The following is a 12,947-nucleotide window of genomic DNA, read 5'->3' as shown; positions in this document are numbered from 1 at the left end:
GGACTCATTTCGAAGGTATTAACGAGACGATTATAATGGTGTAACTTGTTAAAATAAAAATATATTTATAAACATGTTTTAATTGATATACGATTATGTATGTTAATTTGATAAATGTTTAAAATGAAACATTTAAAAGTAAAGGACGTAAAGTAAATTAATTAACTAATTATAGAAGTATAAAATGTAAATTTAAAATTATGATTTTAAAAAAATCGGTTCAATATGAGAAGGTGAGTGTATGTGAGGGGGTGAGTGTATGTGAGAGAGGAGTGGGTGAAAAAGTGAGGTAAAGGTAGTATAAAGGGTATCTTGGTCATTTAGTATTTTAAGACTTTAAGACTTTTACTAAATTTGCTTAATAAGATAGTATATATATATATATATATATATATATATATATATGGATTAGTTCAAATGTTAACCAAGATTATTGTGTTACTTTGTTAACCAATCTTGGTCATTGATTCTTACAATAAAGGGTTGTGATTAATCATGATAAAAAATTAAATTTTTAAATTTACAATTTAATGAACATATATGAACAAAGGGGAAAATAGTATTTAGATAATTTTCTTTTTTATGTAACTTCCATATCATTAATTGGGAGTTACAAAATCAAAAAATCTCATTATTTTTATTAATTTGTTTTTGTTAATATAAGAACCATATGAACACACACATACACACACACACATATATGAATTTAGACTGTATAGCATTTATGAATACAATATGAATATAATAAGAATAGTTGCTATACGAAAGTAATTAAATTAAAAAACAGGTATGAACACAAATATGAACAGTTTGTGAACAATAGTTTATTCGTTATGAACACATTCAAGAGCAAGCCAATGTTGAGATATGCAGCTAGTGTACATATGAACACAATATGAACACTTGTGAACAATTTTTTAACAATTACATATGAATTCAAATTCCGATTGTAGTCGTAGACGATTTTAACCTTTTTCATTTTCATTGTTGTCGATCTGTTTTCCAATAGGCTTATCCATATTACTCGGACGATATCGAAATCTTTACAATCGAAAATTCTTTAACAATTACAAAATCAATATCATTATGGATAGAATAAATCGAAATTACAAAGCATGAACACATATAAAAATATCAATATTACATAATCATCAATTAATTATAGAGATTTTTAGATTTATAACTCCCAATTAATGATTTAGGAGTTACATAAATGACAAATTACTTAATTACCTTTGTCATTAATATATGAGTTATATGTAAACCTAAAGAAAAGATGGAATATGATTGGTTGAGTTTGGTTAACAAAGTTAACATAAAAATCTTGGTTAGTATTTGAACCAAGCGCGCGCTCTCTCTCTCTCTCTCTCTATATATATATATATATATATGTATCTCTTAGAATACAAACAAGATTTCACTATCCTTTATGTGAGACAGAATCTCACTATGAAGACTATATATACAAACAAGATTTCACACCGTCTATTCATTGCTCTCGAAAGCCAAAACAACTGTGTCCTACTACCTTCCTTTTGGTTCTTCTCCTTCTCCTTGATTTTATGACATATAGAAACAATTATTGATTTAGTGTTAAGATTTTTGATATTCATATCATGTTGATTTATGTATGTTCTCAGTATTTGTTGTGCATGTTTTTTGATGCTTTGGAATGTTCTTGATGTCATGATGTCGAGTTCTTGTTCTTGATTTTCCTAAATGTTCATGTTCTCGATTTCCCTGATGCCACGCCAAATTTATAAAGCAAGATGATCGAAATTCTCTCTCATGAGGGGCACGGGATGTTCATGATAACAATCTTGAGAAGGACAGACGAAAACCCAAATGAAATAATCATATAGACTATATCTGTAAATTACTCAAATTATTTTTGGAGGAAGTTACATGTTTGGTCCCTGTTGTTTGCAACAAAATTATGATTGAATCTATCGTCAAACATTATGGAATTGGTTCTTTTTGTATGCGTTTTGTTTTGGATTGAGACCTTTGCCTTAACACTATGACTTCGCCTTCCGTTAAACCACCCATACGCCTCTTACATGAGGGGCAATTTTGTCATTTTTGCGAAGGTTATGCTCCTACACTTCCCGTCCTTCCTCCCCCATCCGTTTCTTAAACCAAATTCTACAAGAATGTGAAAAGCATAAACATTCATGAACATGCCCGTGTTTTTCAATGCAAATATAGAAATAAAAAAAGATAAACGTCGTTTTTCAACAAAGAATTAAACACAAATTAATCAATACAAATTTGTGTAAACGATATTTGTACAAAACACCTAAATCTGAATCAATCTTTACCATGTTTTACAAAAACCGAAAATCAGTAAGAGATCGAAAAGAAACCCTTTCAATCAACAAAAGCGTATCAAAACAATAACCCAAGGCAATGGAGGACGAAACAGAACAATGGAGGTTGGATTTCCCCGGAAAACTTTGAATCCTCTACGATGGTTTGTTTCTTGAACCCATAAAGAAATGATGGGTCGTAAACGATGCTCTTGGTCAGAGTAGGAATCGTAAAGCAACCTTTTTGAGAAGAAAATGCAACGACATCTACAACACGGACTCATTTCAAAAGAAAATACAAAATACATATCACAGGGTCCAATAAGTAGTTTTTTCCAAACCATAGGGGCCAAACATGTACTTTACTCTAATTTAACATGTGTTTGAGGACACAAAATCTGGATCGACTATGATTTACAAATTTGATTTTTACCCAAAATTCTCATCCTCCTACTTTCTTGGACGAGTGATTCAATCTTTAGTTTGCTATAACCGAAAAATGGATTTTTGATCGAGAGAGAAATATGGGTTTGCTAAACCCTAATCAAAGAGGATCAAGAGGCACCCAAGAAGATTATCATGGATCCAGCAACAATAACAGCACCTCAAGTCCATCATCACCCAGAAGCATCCATAATTCCAAGAAAAAATGGTCCAATTTGCTGCCTCTATTCCTAGTCCTAGTTTTCATATCGGAGATCGCATTCTTGGGTCGACTCGATATAATCAAGAAGGCTGACTTTGTAAACTCTTGGACTGAATCATTCTACCAGTTTACGACGTCGCCTCTCGTTTCCTCCACCAACTTTCTTGAAACTTCCGACGAGGTCCCGGTGGTGGGGATCTCGGATGCATCATTGGAGGTGGTCGGTTCAGGTGGTGACGGAGAGACATGCGAGGAATGGTTGGAGAGAGAAGATCATGTGGTGTATTCTAGGGATTTTCAGAAAGACCCTGTACTTGTCTTTGGCGGTGAGCAGGTTTGTTTTCTTATTTTTTAATAGCATTATCTCTTGTTTTAGTGTTTTTATTAGTTGCAGCATTATATATGTTATTCTTGTTAATTGGGTACTTACTACTTAGATCTTCAATACTGTGATCATATTATTAGAGGCAAGATGTTGCAGTTAATCTGTATTTGGAAATAGTTTAGATTGCATGGTGGAAGGATAAACGAAAATGGCAGTGTCATGGTGATATAGTAGTATGTAAAGTGGTAAACATGATGCCATTTAGGCATTTACAAGTGACACACTTTGATGTTTGATTTAGTTTCCATTATAGATAGAACTGATTCTTGTTCAAACTGGTTTGCAGAATCTCTTATGTTCGTGTTAGTTTCTAAAAGTGATTTGGTTTTAAGTAGCAACGAGTTTCTGAGAAGTAGAGATCTAGAAAGCCTAATTGTATGTGGGTTAAAACCTATTGGTGATATGAAGTATGATATGCTTATTGATTCTGGAAATTTCAAATTTTGAATTTCAATTACAAACTAGCAGTGCCATAAGAATTTTGGACTTCGTTTTCAAGTTTGTAAAATAATACAATTTGATTTATATAAATATTTGTTACTATACTATAAATTCTAATTCTGGCTTTGGTTTCTTGAAAAATCAGAGGCCCTGTGATGTGGGATGTAAGTTTCTTCCTCTCCATAAAAGGACACAGGCTGAGGCTGCAATTGGTTTAAGGCACATAGGTGAAACATCTGGTGTTCTTCGGTCAATGGAATCAGCTATATACTACCCTGATAATGATATTGCCACGGCTCGCCGGTGGGTAAGCACAGTTTAAGATAATGCAAATGATCAAATTACAAAGACTTTTCACGTGAACCCTTAGTTGGTTCTTTTATCTTGGTTTTGACCTTTCGAGGTTGTATTTTATAAGTCCCTACGAGTTATTAGACATGTGCTTCGGATGGCCAGTGGTTCTGAACTTTATTGGCATATCAATAGATTTGTGACACATGGTTGGGTGTTGTGAGGACTGCAATCTTTTGTGGGCTAGTAACGGAATTAGACCAACATAGACATTATCACTAAAATGAAAACATTGACTTGGTTTCAGTAGCTTTTTTATGATCCTCATTCCCCAAGTAGGTTCTAAAGATCAGATCAGAATTGAAATCCTGGAGTAAATTATGGGCATAGTTCAATTACTTTTATATGCTTCTCTATCATTAATATTGTCTAAAAAGGTGGACTGTTTGGTTTTAAGCTACTGAGTGGGAAAAATGATTACTTCCAGTAATTGGCATCAGGTGAAACAGCTTGTCTTATACCATAAATGATGGGCACTTTACTTATCTTAACAAGACCCTAGGTTATGGTGCATGGACTACAGAAGAACTGTCATGATGAATTTTGAAAATGAGAGCTGTGTACTTGTGCATTATGATTGGATACGCTTTGCAGAAGGGTAGACGCCACCCTTTGAGTCCCCCCACCTCACTGGTCCCACGATCATCATGGGGAGGTAAATCAGCGCATGCTCACTGTATAGTGAGAATATGCTTAAGCAAAAATTTGCTGATGACTTGTTTGATAGCAAAATGTTTTGATTCAAATATACTTGAACTTGAATAGGAGACATATTTTGACCAACCAATGTACCTTGTTCTAAGTGATGTACTTATTATATTCTGGGAAATTCAGTTGTGGTAAATGAGGAAGGAAATAAATTCCCATTTAAGTCAAGTTAATAAATTCTGGTATGCAAATTCTTTTTTCTTTGTCAATTTAGCAATTGTATGAGTAGAGCTTATTAGAATTTAGAACTAATATTTCTTCTATTTCTATATCTGCAATATCTGTAAGGGGAATTGAGAAGAGGTTTGACCGCAGCACTTGAGAGGGCTGACTCCCTGCCTGTCCTTGAGCTATACCTTGTTGTCCCTGTTCTTCCCTTGAATACCTTCTGATACACATAGGAAGCCATGTGCTGATAGTTCATATAAACATATGTAAAAGCAAGGCATGCTGTTGGAGGAAAGTGAAAGCTGAAATAGAGTCACCAGTAATGTAAAGCTCTCTGGTTGTGAACTGTGGTGTTTCTGACCCAGTAATATACTTCTGTTTTGTTCTGACTTGCACAGCTGCCAGTAATGTTATTGATGTTTTATTCCCACTTGTTAAGCACTGCTGCTACTTTGCCATATTTTTTTTGACTGATCAAGATTTCAGTTATCACATTGCTGGTTGAATTTTTTCTGCTATTTTTCCAAGATCTTCCCATCTCCATCTCCATCTTGATTTGGGATTTTGTGCCTGGTTACCATATTGTTGCTGCATTTATATTTTTTTTATGTTGCCACATAAACATGGTTTATTCAAATCAAGTTCAGAAACAACTATTTCAGCTTCGATTTTTTGGATCATATTAAATCTGAATGTGAGAGATGTTTTAAATGATTGTATTTAGAATTCTGATTATATTGAACAATTCCAACTGGTCCCTATGGTCTTTACTTGTGGTTGTGGAAAGTGTGTTGTTTGACTAGGGGTCGTTATTCTACCTAGGACCCTAACCTTTGCCCATGACCGGTGACGAAAGAATGGATGCTGATAGCAAACACAGCATGATGTCTCTATGTAATGTTTATGGAGCTAGATGTAGAAATGCTTTTGCATGAGTTGTTTTTGGGTACAAGGAGGTGAATACAAGGAGGATGATTTCTACCACACCTAAGAAGATAATGTTATACCCTGGGGTCAACAAGTTTATAAGTGCAGTCAGTAAGTCAATAGAAGGGGATGGTATAAATAGGGAAGGGGGTTAGAGGAAAGGGCATTTTGTTTTGTAATCAATTAGGTGAGAACCTTCAGAAGAGACCTGGCCTCTAGAAAGTCAGAGAATCGATTGTAAGCCATCTGTAGAGAGTGTAATCTTTTGATTTCTCTATCAGTATGATGAATATGCATCAGATAATCATTACTGCAACGAATCTTGACACGTTAAATGGCATTGCTCCAATCATCCTCTTGGTTCCCACCACCATCTTAACCGCCCTTCGCTCAGGTAGAATGCTACATTATCTTCATCCACAAGGCCTTCTAGTGAGGAGACGTTTTATTTACAACACTTCCTTTTTGATGAGTTATCGAACCGAAAAGGAATAGTTTGATTTCCAGCCACGGTACAATATCTATGGTTGCTCTCATATAGGTAAGAAGAAGAGGAAACTTTCAGAACGAAGAGAACTAGTCCTAAGGCTTCACCTGCTGGAATTCTACAAGAATAATACAACAAACTTCAAATGCTAATACAACACTTACAAGTATATTGTTTACCTTCCTTTTTGCTTATTCTTTGTCCTGGTTAATTTTGGGCCACAGACTAGTAGTAGTAAATTATCGACCACCTTTTGCCACTTCCACTCATTCCTCACTCATTTAGCTACTGGCTTATCAAGTCCGGATAGTGGCATCGGATCCACTATTGCCATCAGAAATTTGCATTTACCTCTCTATCTTATTTGAACCTAACCCTGGTACTGTTATATCTGTTGGCCAAATAACAAAAATCATCACTGTTCTGTTCATCTCTTTCTTACCTGTTGTGGTTTTCAGGAGCCAGGGACAATTCAGCTTATTATTGTAGGTTTTGAGTCTCCCAGCTCGTAGCAAACATGTATCAAATAAGTAAGAGGCTGCTTATTGCCAGTTGAGACATCTTTCTTTGACTTCCTTAAAGAAATTGATACATTTCCAAGCTGTTTTTGTGAGTTGTGGCAGGTAAGGAAACTTGCTCGTTCCTGTTATCCGTTGAGGGAGACTAGTTGAGTCAGTTCTTATCTTAGTTACTGCATTCTTATGTGGGAGGACCTATGGCATTAATTCCATTTTGAGATATAGGTATTTTATTACTCATATAAATATAGGAGATTTTTCTCTATTTTTTCTGAATTTTTGGCTTATGTTAAACGTTATCCTCTGAGAGAGTGTGATCGAGTTGGTTCTAATTTCAGTTAGTGCATTCTTACATGAAGGATGTATCCTAATCATTCCATTTTGAGAAATAGGTATTTTGTCACTTACTTTGATGAGTTCCTTGACTTTTTATTTATTAAAATATAGGAGCAGGATACCTTTGTATTTTGTGAATTTCCTGTTTATGTTGAAAGTCAGTTCAATGTATCTATAATAACCCTTTATAACGACAACACCAAGGGATAGATACTTCACAAAAGAATTCAGTTGATTCAAGTTTGAAAATGTTGGATGTGTATGAATTGTCATTTGTTACATACTGTTATAGAATGGCATCGGTTAATGCAACAACCATTGTCTGTTAAATGTGGAGATGAAGGTTATCTAGAAAATGACACTTGGAGCTAGGGACCTCTTCCTTCTGAGAAATGCTATGTTTGATGTAAGTGGTTATTCACCATAAAGTTCCATCTGATGGTTCTTTTCATGTTTGAAAGATGGATTAGTGGAGAATTCACCTTAAAGTTTCTTCTGATGATTCTACTGAAAGTTGGATTATAGTGGCTCAAGGGTATTCCCAAGCATATTGGATTTGATTATGAGCAAACTCTCACTTCAGTAGCCAAAATAGCGTCTATGCACGTCTTTGTTGCTCTAGTTGCTATCCATCATCAGCCTGTTAAGATTGTCTTTCTCAGTAGCTAATTTGAGGAGGTATATATGGATCAACCAGTAATTCACTGTTTAGGAGGAGGCCTCCAAGGTTTGACGTCTTCGATCCTTATATGCCCATAAAACAATCCCCCAGGCCCTGTTTTGCTGCTTCTTGGAGGCACTTCAACATTTTCGGATATCTTGAAGTGACGTTGATTTTGCTGTATTCTACGGACCTCAACATTTTTATCACATTATCTTGGTTTATGTAAATGCTACTGCACTCGAATGTGGTTGCTAAGGTATTGGAGGAGTTAAAGAGCTTCGTTTGGAAGCAATTTCAAGTCATTGATCGTGGAAGTCTTTGATATTACTTGGGGATCTAGGTCTTCTCATGATCTTGGCAGGTATATTTCTGTATCGCATAGGATCTTCTATCTAGATGTGAATTAGTGGGGTGCAAACCGCTAGATTCAACTACTTAGACCGTTACATGTCGAGATATCTCATATATTGCAAGTGTAGTTCATCAGAGCACTCGCTAAAGAAGGTCTAGGAAAGATTTTCAGGTGTTTTCTGTCGTTGATACTGATTAAGCTACTTCTTGTCTCCCTTTCTAGTGCAGATCTTCACTTGTGGATGTACTTGGTCTTCTCTGTGTTTGTTCTGTGCAGATCATAGAGCATATTCTCAATTTGAAGAAATGAATGTTGACTTATATATATATATATATATATATATATATATATATATCCAATTTATGAATTTGTATTTCATTTCTGTTAGTCCATACTCTGTTATATGTTGGTAGTTGATCTCATTCAAAAAAAATAAAAATTCTGACACTTTATTGCCTGAGGCGTGTTGGTGTCAACGGAGTGTCAGATACCGATCTGTAGGCTATTTTAACAAGTCTTTGTTACCCTTTTGACAATTCTATGTTGCCTTCTTGCTACAAAAAAGTTATTAAGAAACTGAATCTAAGAAATTTGATATGTCCATTTCAGAAAGGGATATGATGTCGTTATGACAACCAGTCTCTCCTCAGATGTCCCTGTTGGATATTTTTCTTGGGCAGAGTATGATATAATGGCCCCACTTCAGCCAAAGACTGAAAAAGCTTTGGCAGCTGCATACATCTCAAACTGTGGTGCTATCAACTCTCGGTTACAAGCTCTGGAAAAACTTGAAAAGTTTAATGTCAAGATTGATTCCTATGGCGCTTGTCACCACAATCGTGATGAGAACGGTAAGCATATGAATATTTTTCTGGAAGTAAGTAACTTGAGATCAACATCTTGGTCTTCCTTTTGTTGTAAAAATATAATTGGGTAAATCTTGTTTGTTCCTCTTGAAAACATTTGATACAAAAGATTCTCTTTAGGCTCTTGCCAACAAGCCAGTAAGTAGATATAATTAGCAAATACCCTCCCCAATCCGTTAAAGAGTTGTGCTTTGATTTATATTACCTTTTATTCAAAACAGATTCGGCTCCTGGCTTATATTAAAATGCCATCACTTTGCCAATTCTCTTTGCAGTGGACAAGCTGGAAGCTCTGAAGCATTACAAATTTAGCTTGGCTTTTGAGAATTCCAATGCGGAAGATTATGTCACTGAAAAATACTTCCAGTCTCTTGTTGCAGGTATAAAGTATATGCTCTTTTTGTGTTATTTTTGCTTTTGTTCTCGGACTACCATATGGATATTTAAGTTTACTATTTCTCTTTTAGTAAGCTGCCTTCAACTCTTCTAATTTGCTCAAGAAATAGAGTAGAATTGTAGTTTTGGACTTCAAAACATGCTTCTGATGATGCATGCTAAGAAAACGAAACTTCAATGTAATGTATAGGATCTGTTCCTGTGGTTTATGGTGCTCCAAATATCCAAGATTTTGCTCCGTCACCTGGTTCTATTTTACATATTAAGGAGTTAAACGGCGTAGGATCAGTTGCCAAGACAATGAAACGCCTTGAAGAGAATAATACCGCTTACAATGAATTCCTAAGGCAAGTTTTGTTTACTTCATGTGAATTTTCAAAAGAGTTCAGAATTTTGCAACTGAAATAATGTACTCCCTTCGTCCCAAAGTAAATGTCCACAATGAAAAAGGCATACAGTTTTAGAAATGTGTAACTATTACACCTTTTAATTAATTAAATGACAAATTTGCCCTTTATGATGAAGGGAGTAATGAAGTTCTCCATCTCATAATTAAGGGTAGAATTGGAAAGTAGGCACTTCCATTTGAAAGTGGACACTTATTTTGGGACAAATTAAAATAGAAATGTGGACACTTATTTTAGGATGGAGGGGAGTATATAATTGCAATGGACTCTATATCTCAGTTGCAAATGCACAAAAAGAAAAGAAAATCCAATCATGGTAGATATTTGTTGTTGATTTGTTTCTCAATATGATTATTATGGAATTGGTTGAAGTTTTGGTTGTCACCCCATATTTTCTACTGAAATTTTACAGGTGGAAACATGATGGTCCTTCTGATTCTTTCAAGGCTCTTGTAGATATGGCTGCAGTTCATTCAGATTGTCGTTTATGCATATTTCTAGCAACCAAGATCCATGAGAAAGAAGAAAAAAGCCTTGGATTTCCAAAGCGGCCTTGCAAGTGTACTAGGGGCTCAGAGAGTGTGCATCATCTTTATATAAGAGAAAGAGGGAGGTTTCAGATGGAGTCTATATTCTTAAGGTAATGTTTTCTTTCTTTATATGCACATTGATAATATACACAACAACACACCAAAAGGCCTTTGGCCTAGCGGTATCATAGCCTTTGGCCTCCTAGGAGGTCAGGGGTTCAAACCTCACCATAGGTGAGGAGGGTGTGTGAGTTTATTTGTTGCATTTGCCGTATATAAATATTATATACTTCAAAAAAAAAAATATACACAACACCACATAAGAATTTAAGATTTCATTTGTGGAAGTGTGTTTAAAGAAGAGATCTCCATGCACACAAACCTTTTGGAATTGCATTTATCGTGTAATATTGTATCTATGCCCAATGAAAGTGCGTATAAATTTGGATGCTAATGGAACATTTTAACCCGATGCCCTTTTTTTGTTTATTTCTTCATTTTTGAGCTCATAGTCTTACATTCTTGCTCTACCCTTTTTGTTACCTTTAGTTGTCCACTATACATTTGTTTCAAGGATTTTGTGGATTCAATGTAGCTCCCTTTTAAATTATGAATCAAAGGGAAACATATTTGTTGGAGTCCCAAATCGGCTTCACTTTGACAATTTCTCTTTAATATATGTTGACCTCCCTTCTCTCCTCAATGGCTCTTTTGGACAGTAATCTAATGAGGTTCAACATGTTCTCATGATATCTTGTTACCCTGTAAACACCACCATCATCACTATTTCTCTCCTATTTATGGTTAATTACACTATGTTCTCATCGTCTTTACTCGTATAAGGTGCATGAACACACTAGTCAAACTCTAGTAACAATTTGTATTCAATATGCTTTGAAGGATTGACTTTTTGAATCTCGACTTTTCACAAACCAAACATCTTTTTCTGCAAAAATGTCAAATAACACCTTTGTTTGTGAGTACTTTTACCACATCATTTTTGCAAGGTGGATGTATTTTCAGAAACTGTTTCTTGAGAAGAAGGAAAGATTTGCATACATCTTTCTCCACCAGATCCGACTTCTGGATTGGATATGCGGGGTTTGCTTGGTTTGATTTGCAATGATGAAAGGATGCTTAAAGTGAAGAGCGGTTACGAAAGTGTTGTGTGATAAGAAAGTACCGCTAAAACTGAAAATGGGAATTCTACAGGGTAGCCATAAAAGACCAGCCATGTTGTATGTTTTTTAGTGTTGTGGCAGTAAAAGAGCCCCAAGTGAAAAAATTGGAAGTTGCAGAGATGAGGATTTTGAGATGGAAGTGTGGCCGGATCATAGATAGATTGAGGTGGTTTGGGCACATCCGTAACAGACAATTGATCGCACCAGGGAGGAGAGTGGAGAGAGTGATGGTTGACGGGGTGAGGAGGAGGGGTAGGCCTAGAAGAACCTAAGATGAACAATTGAGGACGGATAACAACTTTAGGCATTTCCGAGGAGATGATCTCTGATAGGAGCTCTTTTTTTTGACTATATAATATTATACAAGGCAAATGAAACTCACACACACCTTGCTTCAGGGAAACACTCTCGATCCTGGCGGTTGATCCCAGAACCTACTTTCGAGTGGGATGTACTTGGTTCGTCTGGTTTGACATTTTTATTATTATGAAGTATTATATCATTTTCTGTTGTCATTTTTGCAAGAATGATTATTTGCAACGAATGGCGGTCTTTAAGATGGTTTCCTTCTTCATGTGCTGTTCACATGTCCACGATCCTCTCTTTCTGGTGTCGAAAATGCTAATGTGGATAGATGGCGTTGTTTGGGCAGGTCGGGAAATTTGACGATGGCGGCCATGGAATCTGCAGTGTTGTCCAAGTTTAAGTCTATAAAACATGAAACTGTGTGGAGGAAAGAAAGGCCAGAGAAGATCAGAGGTGAGAAAAGGGAACTCAAAGTTTACAGAATATATCCTGTTGGCATGACACAGAGACAAGCTTTATACACCTTTCATTTCAAAGGTATCTCATTCAGAAGTCACATAGAAAGCAATCCATGTGCCAAGTTTGAGGTCATTTTTGTATAAATAATCACAACTAAATTTTGATCCATTTTTAGTTTATGTGATTGAATCTTTGGTTCCATGCAAACTTTCTCTAAAATTGTAGCTCTTTTTTTTTACATGTTTCTTTTTTGTGAATTTTGATGGGTGTTTGGGATTGCTTATAAAAACAACTTATTGACTTATTCCGATGTGGCACCGATAATAAGCACTTTTGAATGTTTGGATAAACGACTTATACCGGTGCCAAACTGGTAATAAGGAGTTTTTGAAGAAGTTAAAACTCTTTTGACTTATAATAAGTTGACAAATGCTTTTGTAGAAAAACATAAGTTGTTTTAAATAAGCAATCCTAAACACCTAATAAATTTGTATAATAAGCAAAAGAAAG

At 35.4% G+C, this 12,947-nt stretch overlaps 1 protein-coding gene across 3 annotated transcripts; it reads left to right on the top strand.

Annotated features, from left to right (window-relative positions):
- Positions 1–2,804: 2,804 nt before the first annotated feature.
- Positions 2,805–12,621, top strand: LOC112500611 (glycoprotein 3-alpha-L-fucosyltransferase A). Of its 3 annotated transcripts, none has more exons than XM_025104125.1 (8): positions 2,805–2,961; positions 3,083–3,281; positions 3,927–4,084; positions 8,902–9,143; positions 9,434–9,538; positions 9,745–9,901; positions 10,374–10,601; positions 12,325–12,621. In XM_025104125.1, the coding sequence occupies exons 1-8, from the start codon at positions 2,834–2,836 to the stop codon at positions 12,578–12,580; spliced, it is 1,473 nt and encodes a 490-aa protein (XP_024959893.1). In that variant the 5' UTR covers positions 2,805–2,833; the 3' UTR covers positions 12,581–12,621. The 3 variants fall into 3 exon arrangements, with proteins under 3 accessions (XP_024959893.1, XP_024959892.1, XP_024959894.1); XM_025104126.1 differs by having other exon boundaries at positions 2,885–2,961; positions 3,083–3,289; XM_025104124.1 differs by having other exon boundaries at positions 2,805–3,289.
- The last annotated feature ends 326 nt before the right edge of the window (positions 12,622–12,947 follow it).

This window comes from Cynara cardunculus (genome assembly GCF_001531365.2).
Source record: "Cynara cardunculus var. scolymus isolate 2C chromosome LG 17, CcrdV1, whole genome shotgun sequence".
Lineage (NCBI taxonomy): Eukaryota > Viridiplantae > Streptophyta > Magnoliopsida > Asterales > Asteraceae > Cynara > Cynara cardunculus.
The sequence above is the reverse complement of the archived record's forward strand: the minus strand, read 5'-3'. Positions and strand labels throughout refer to the sequence as shown.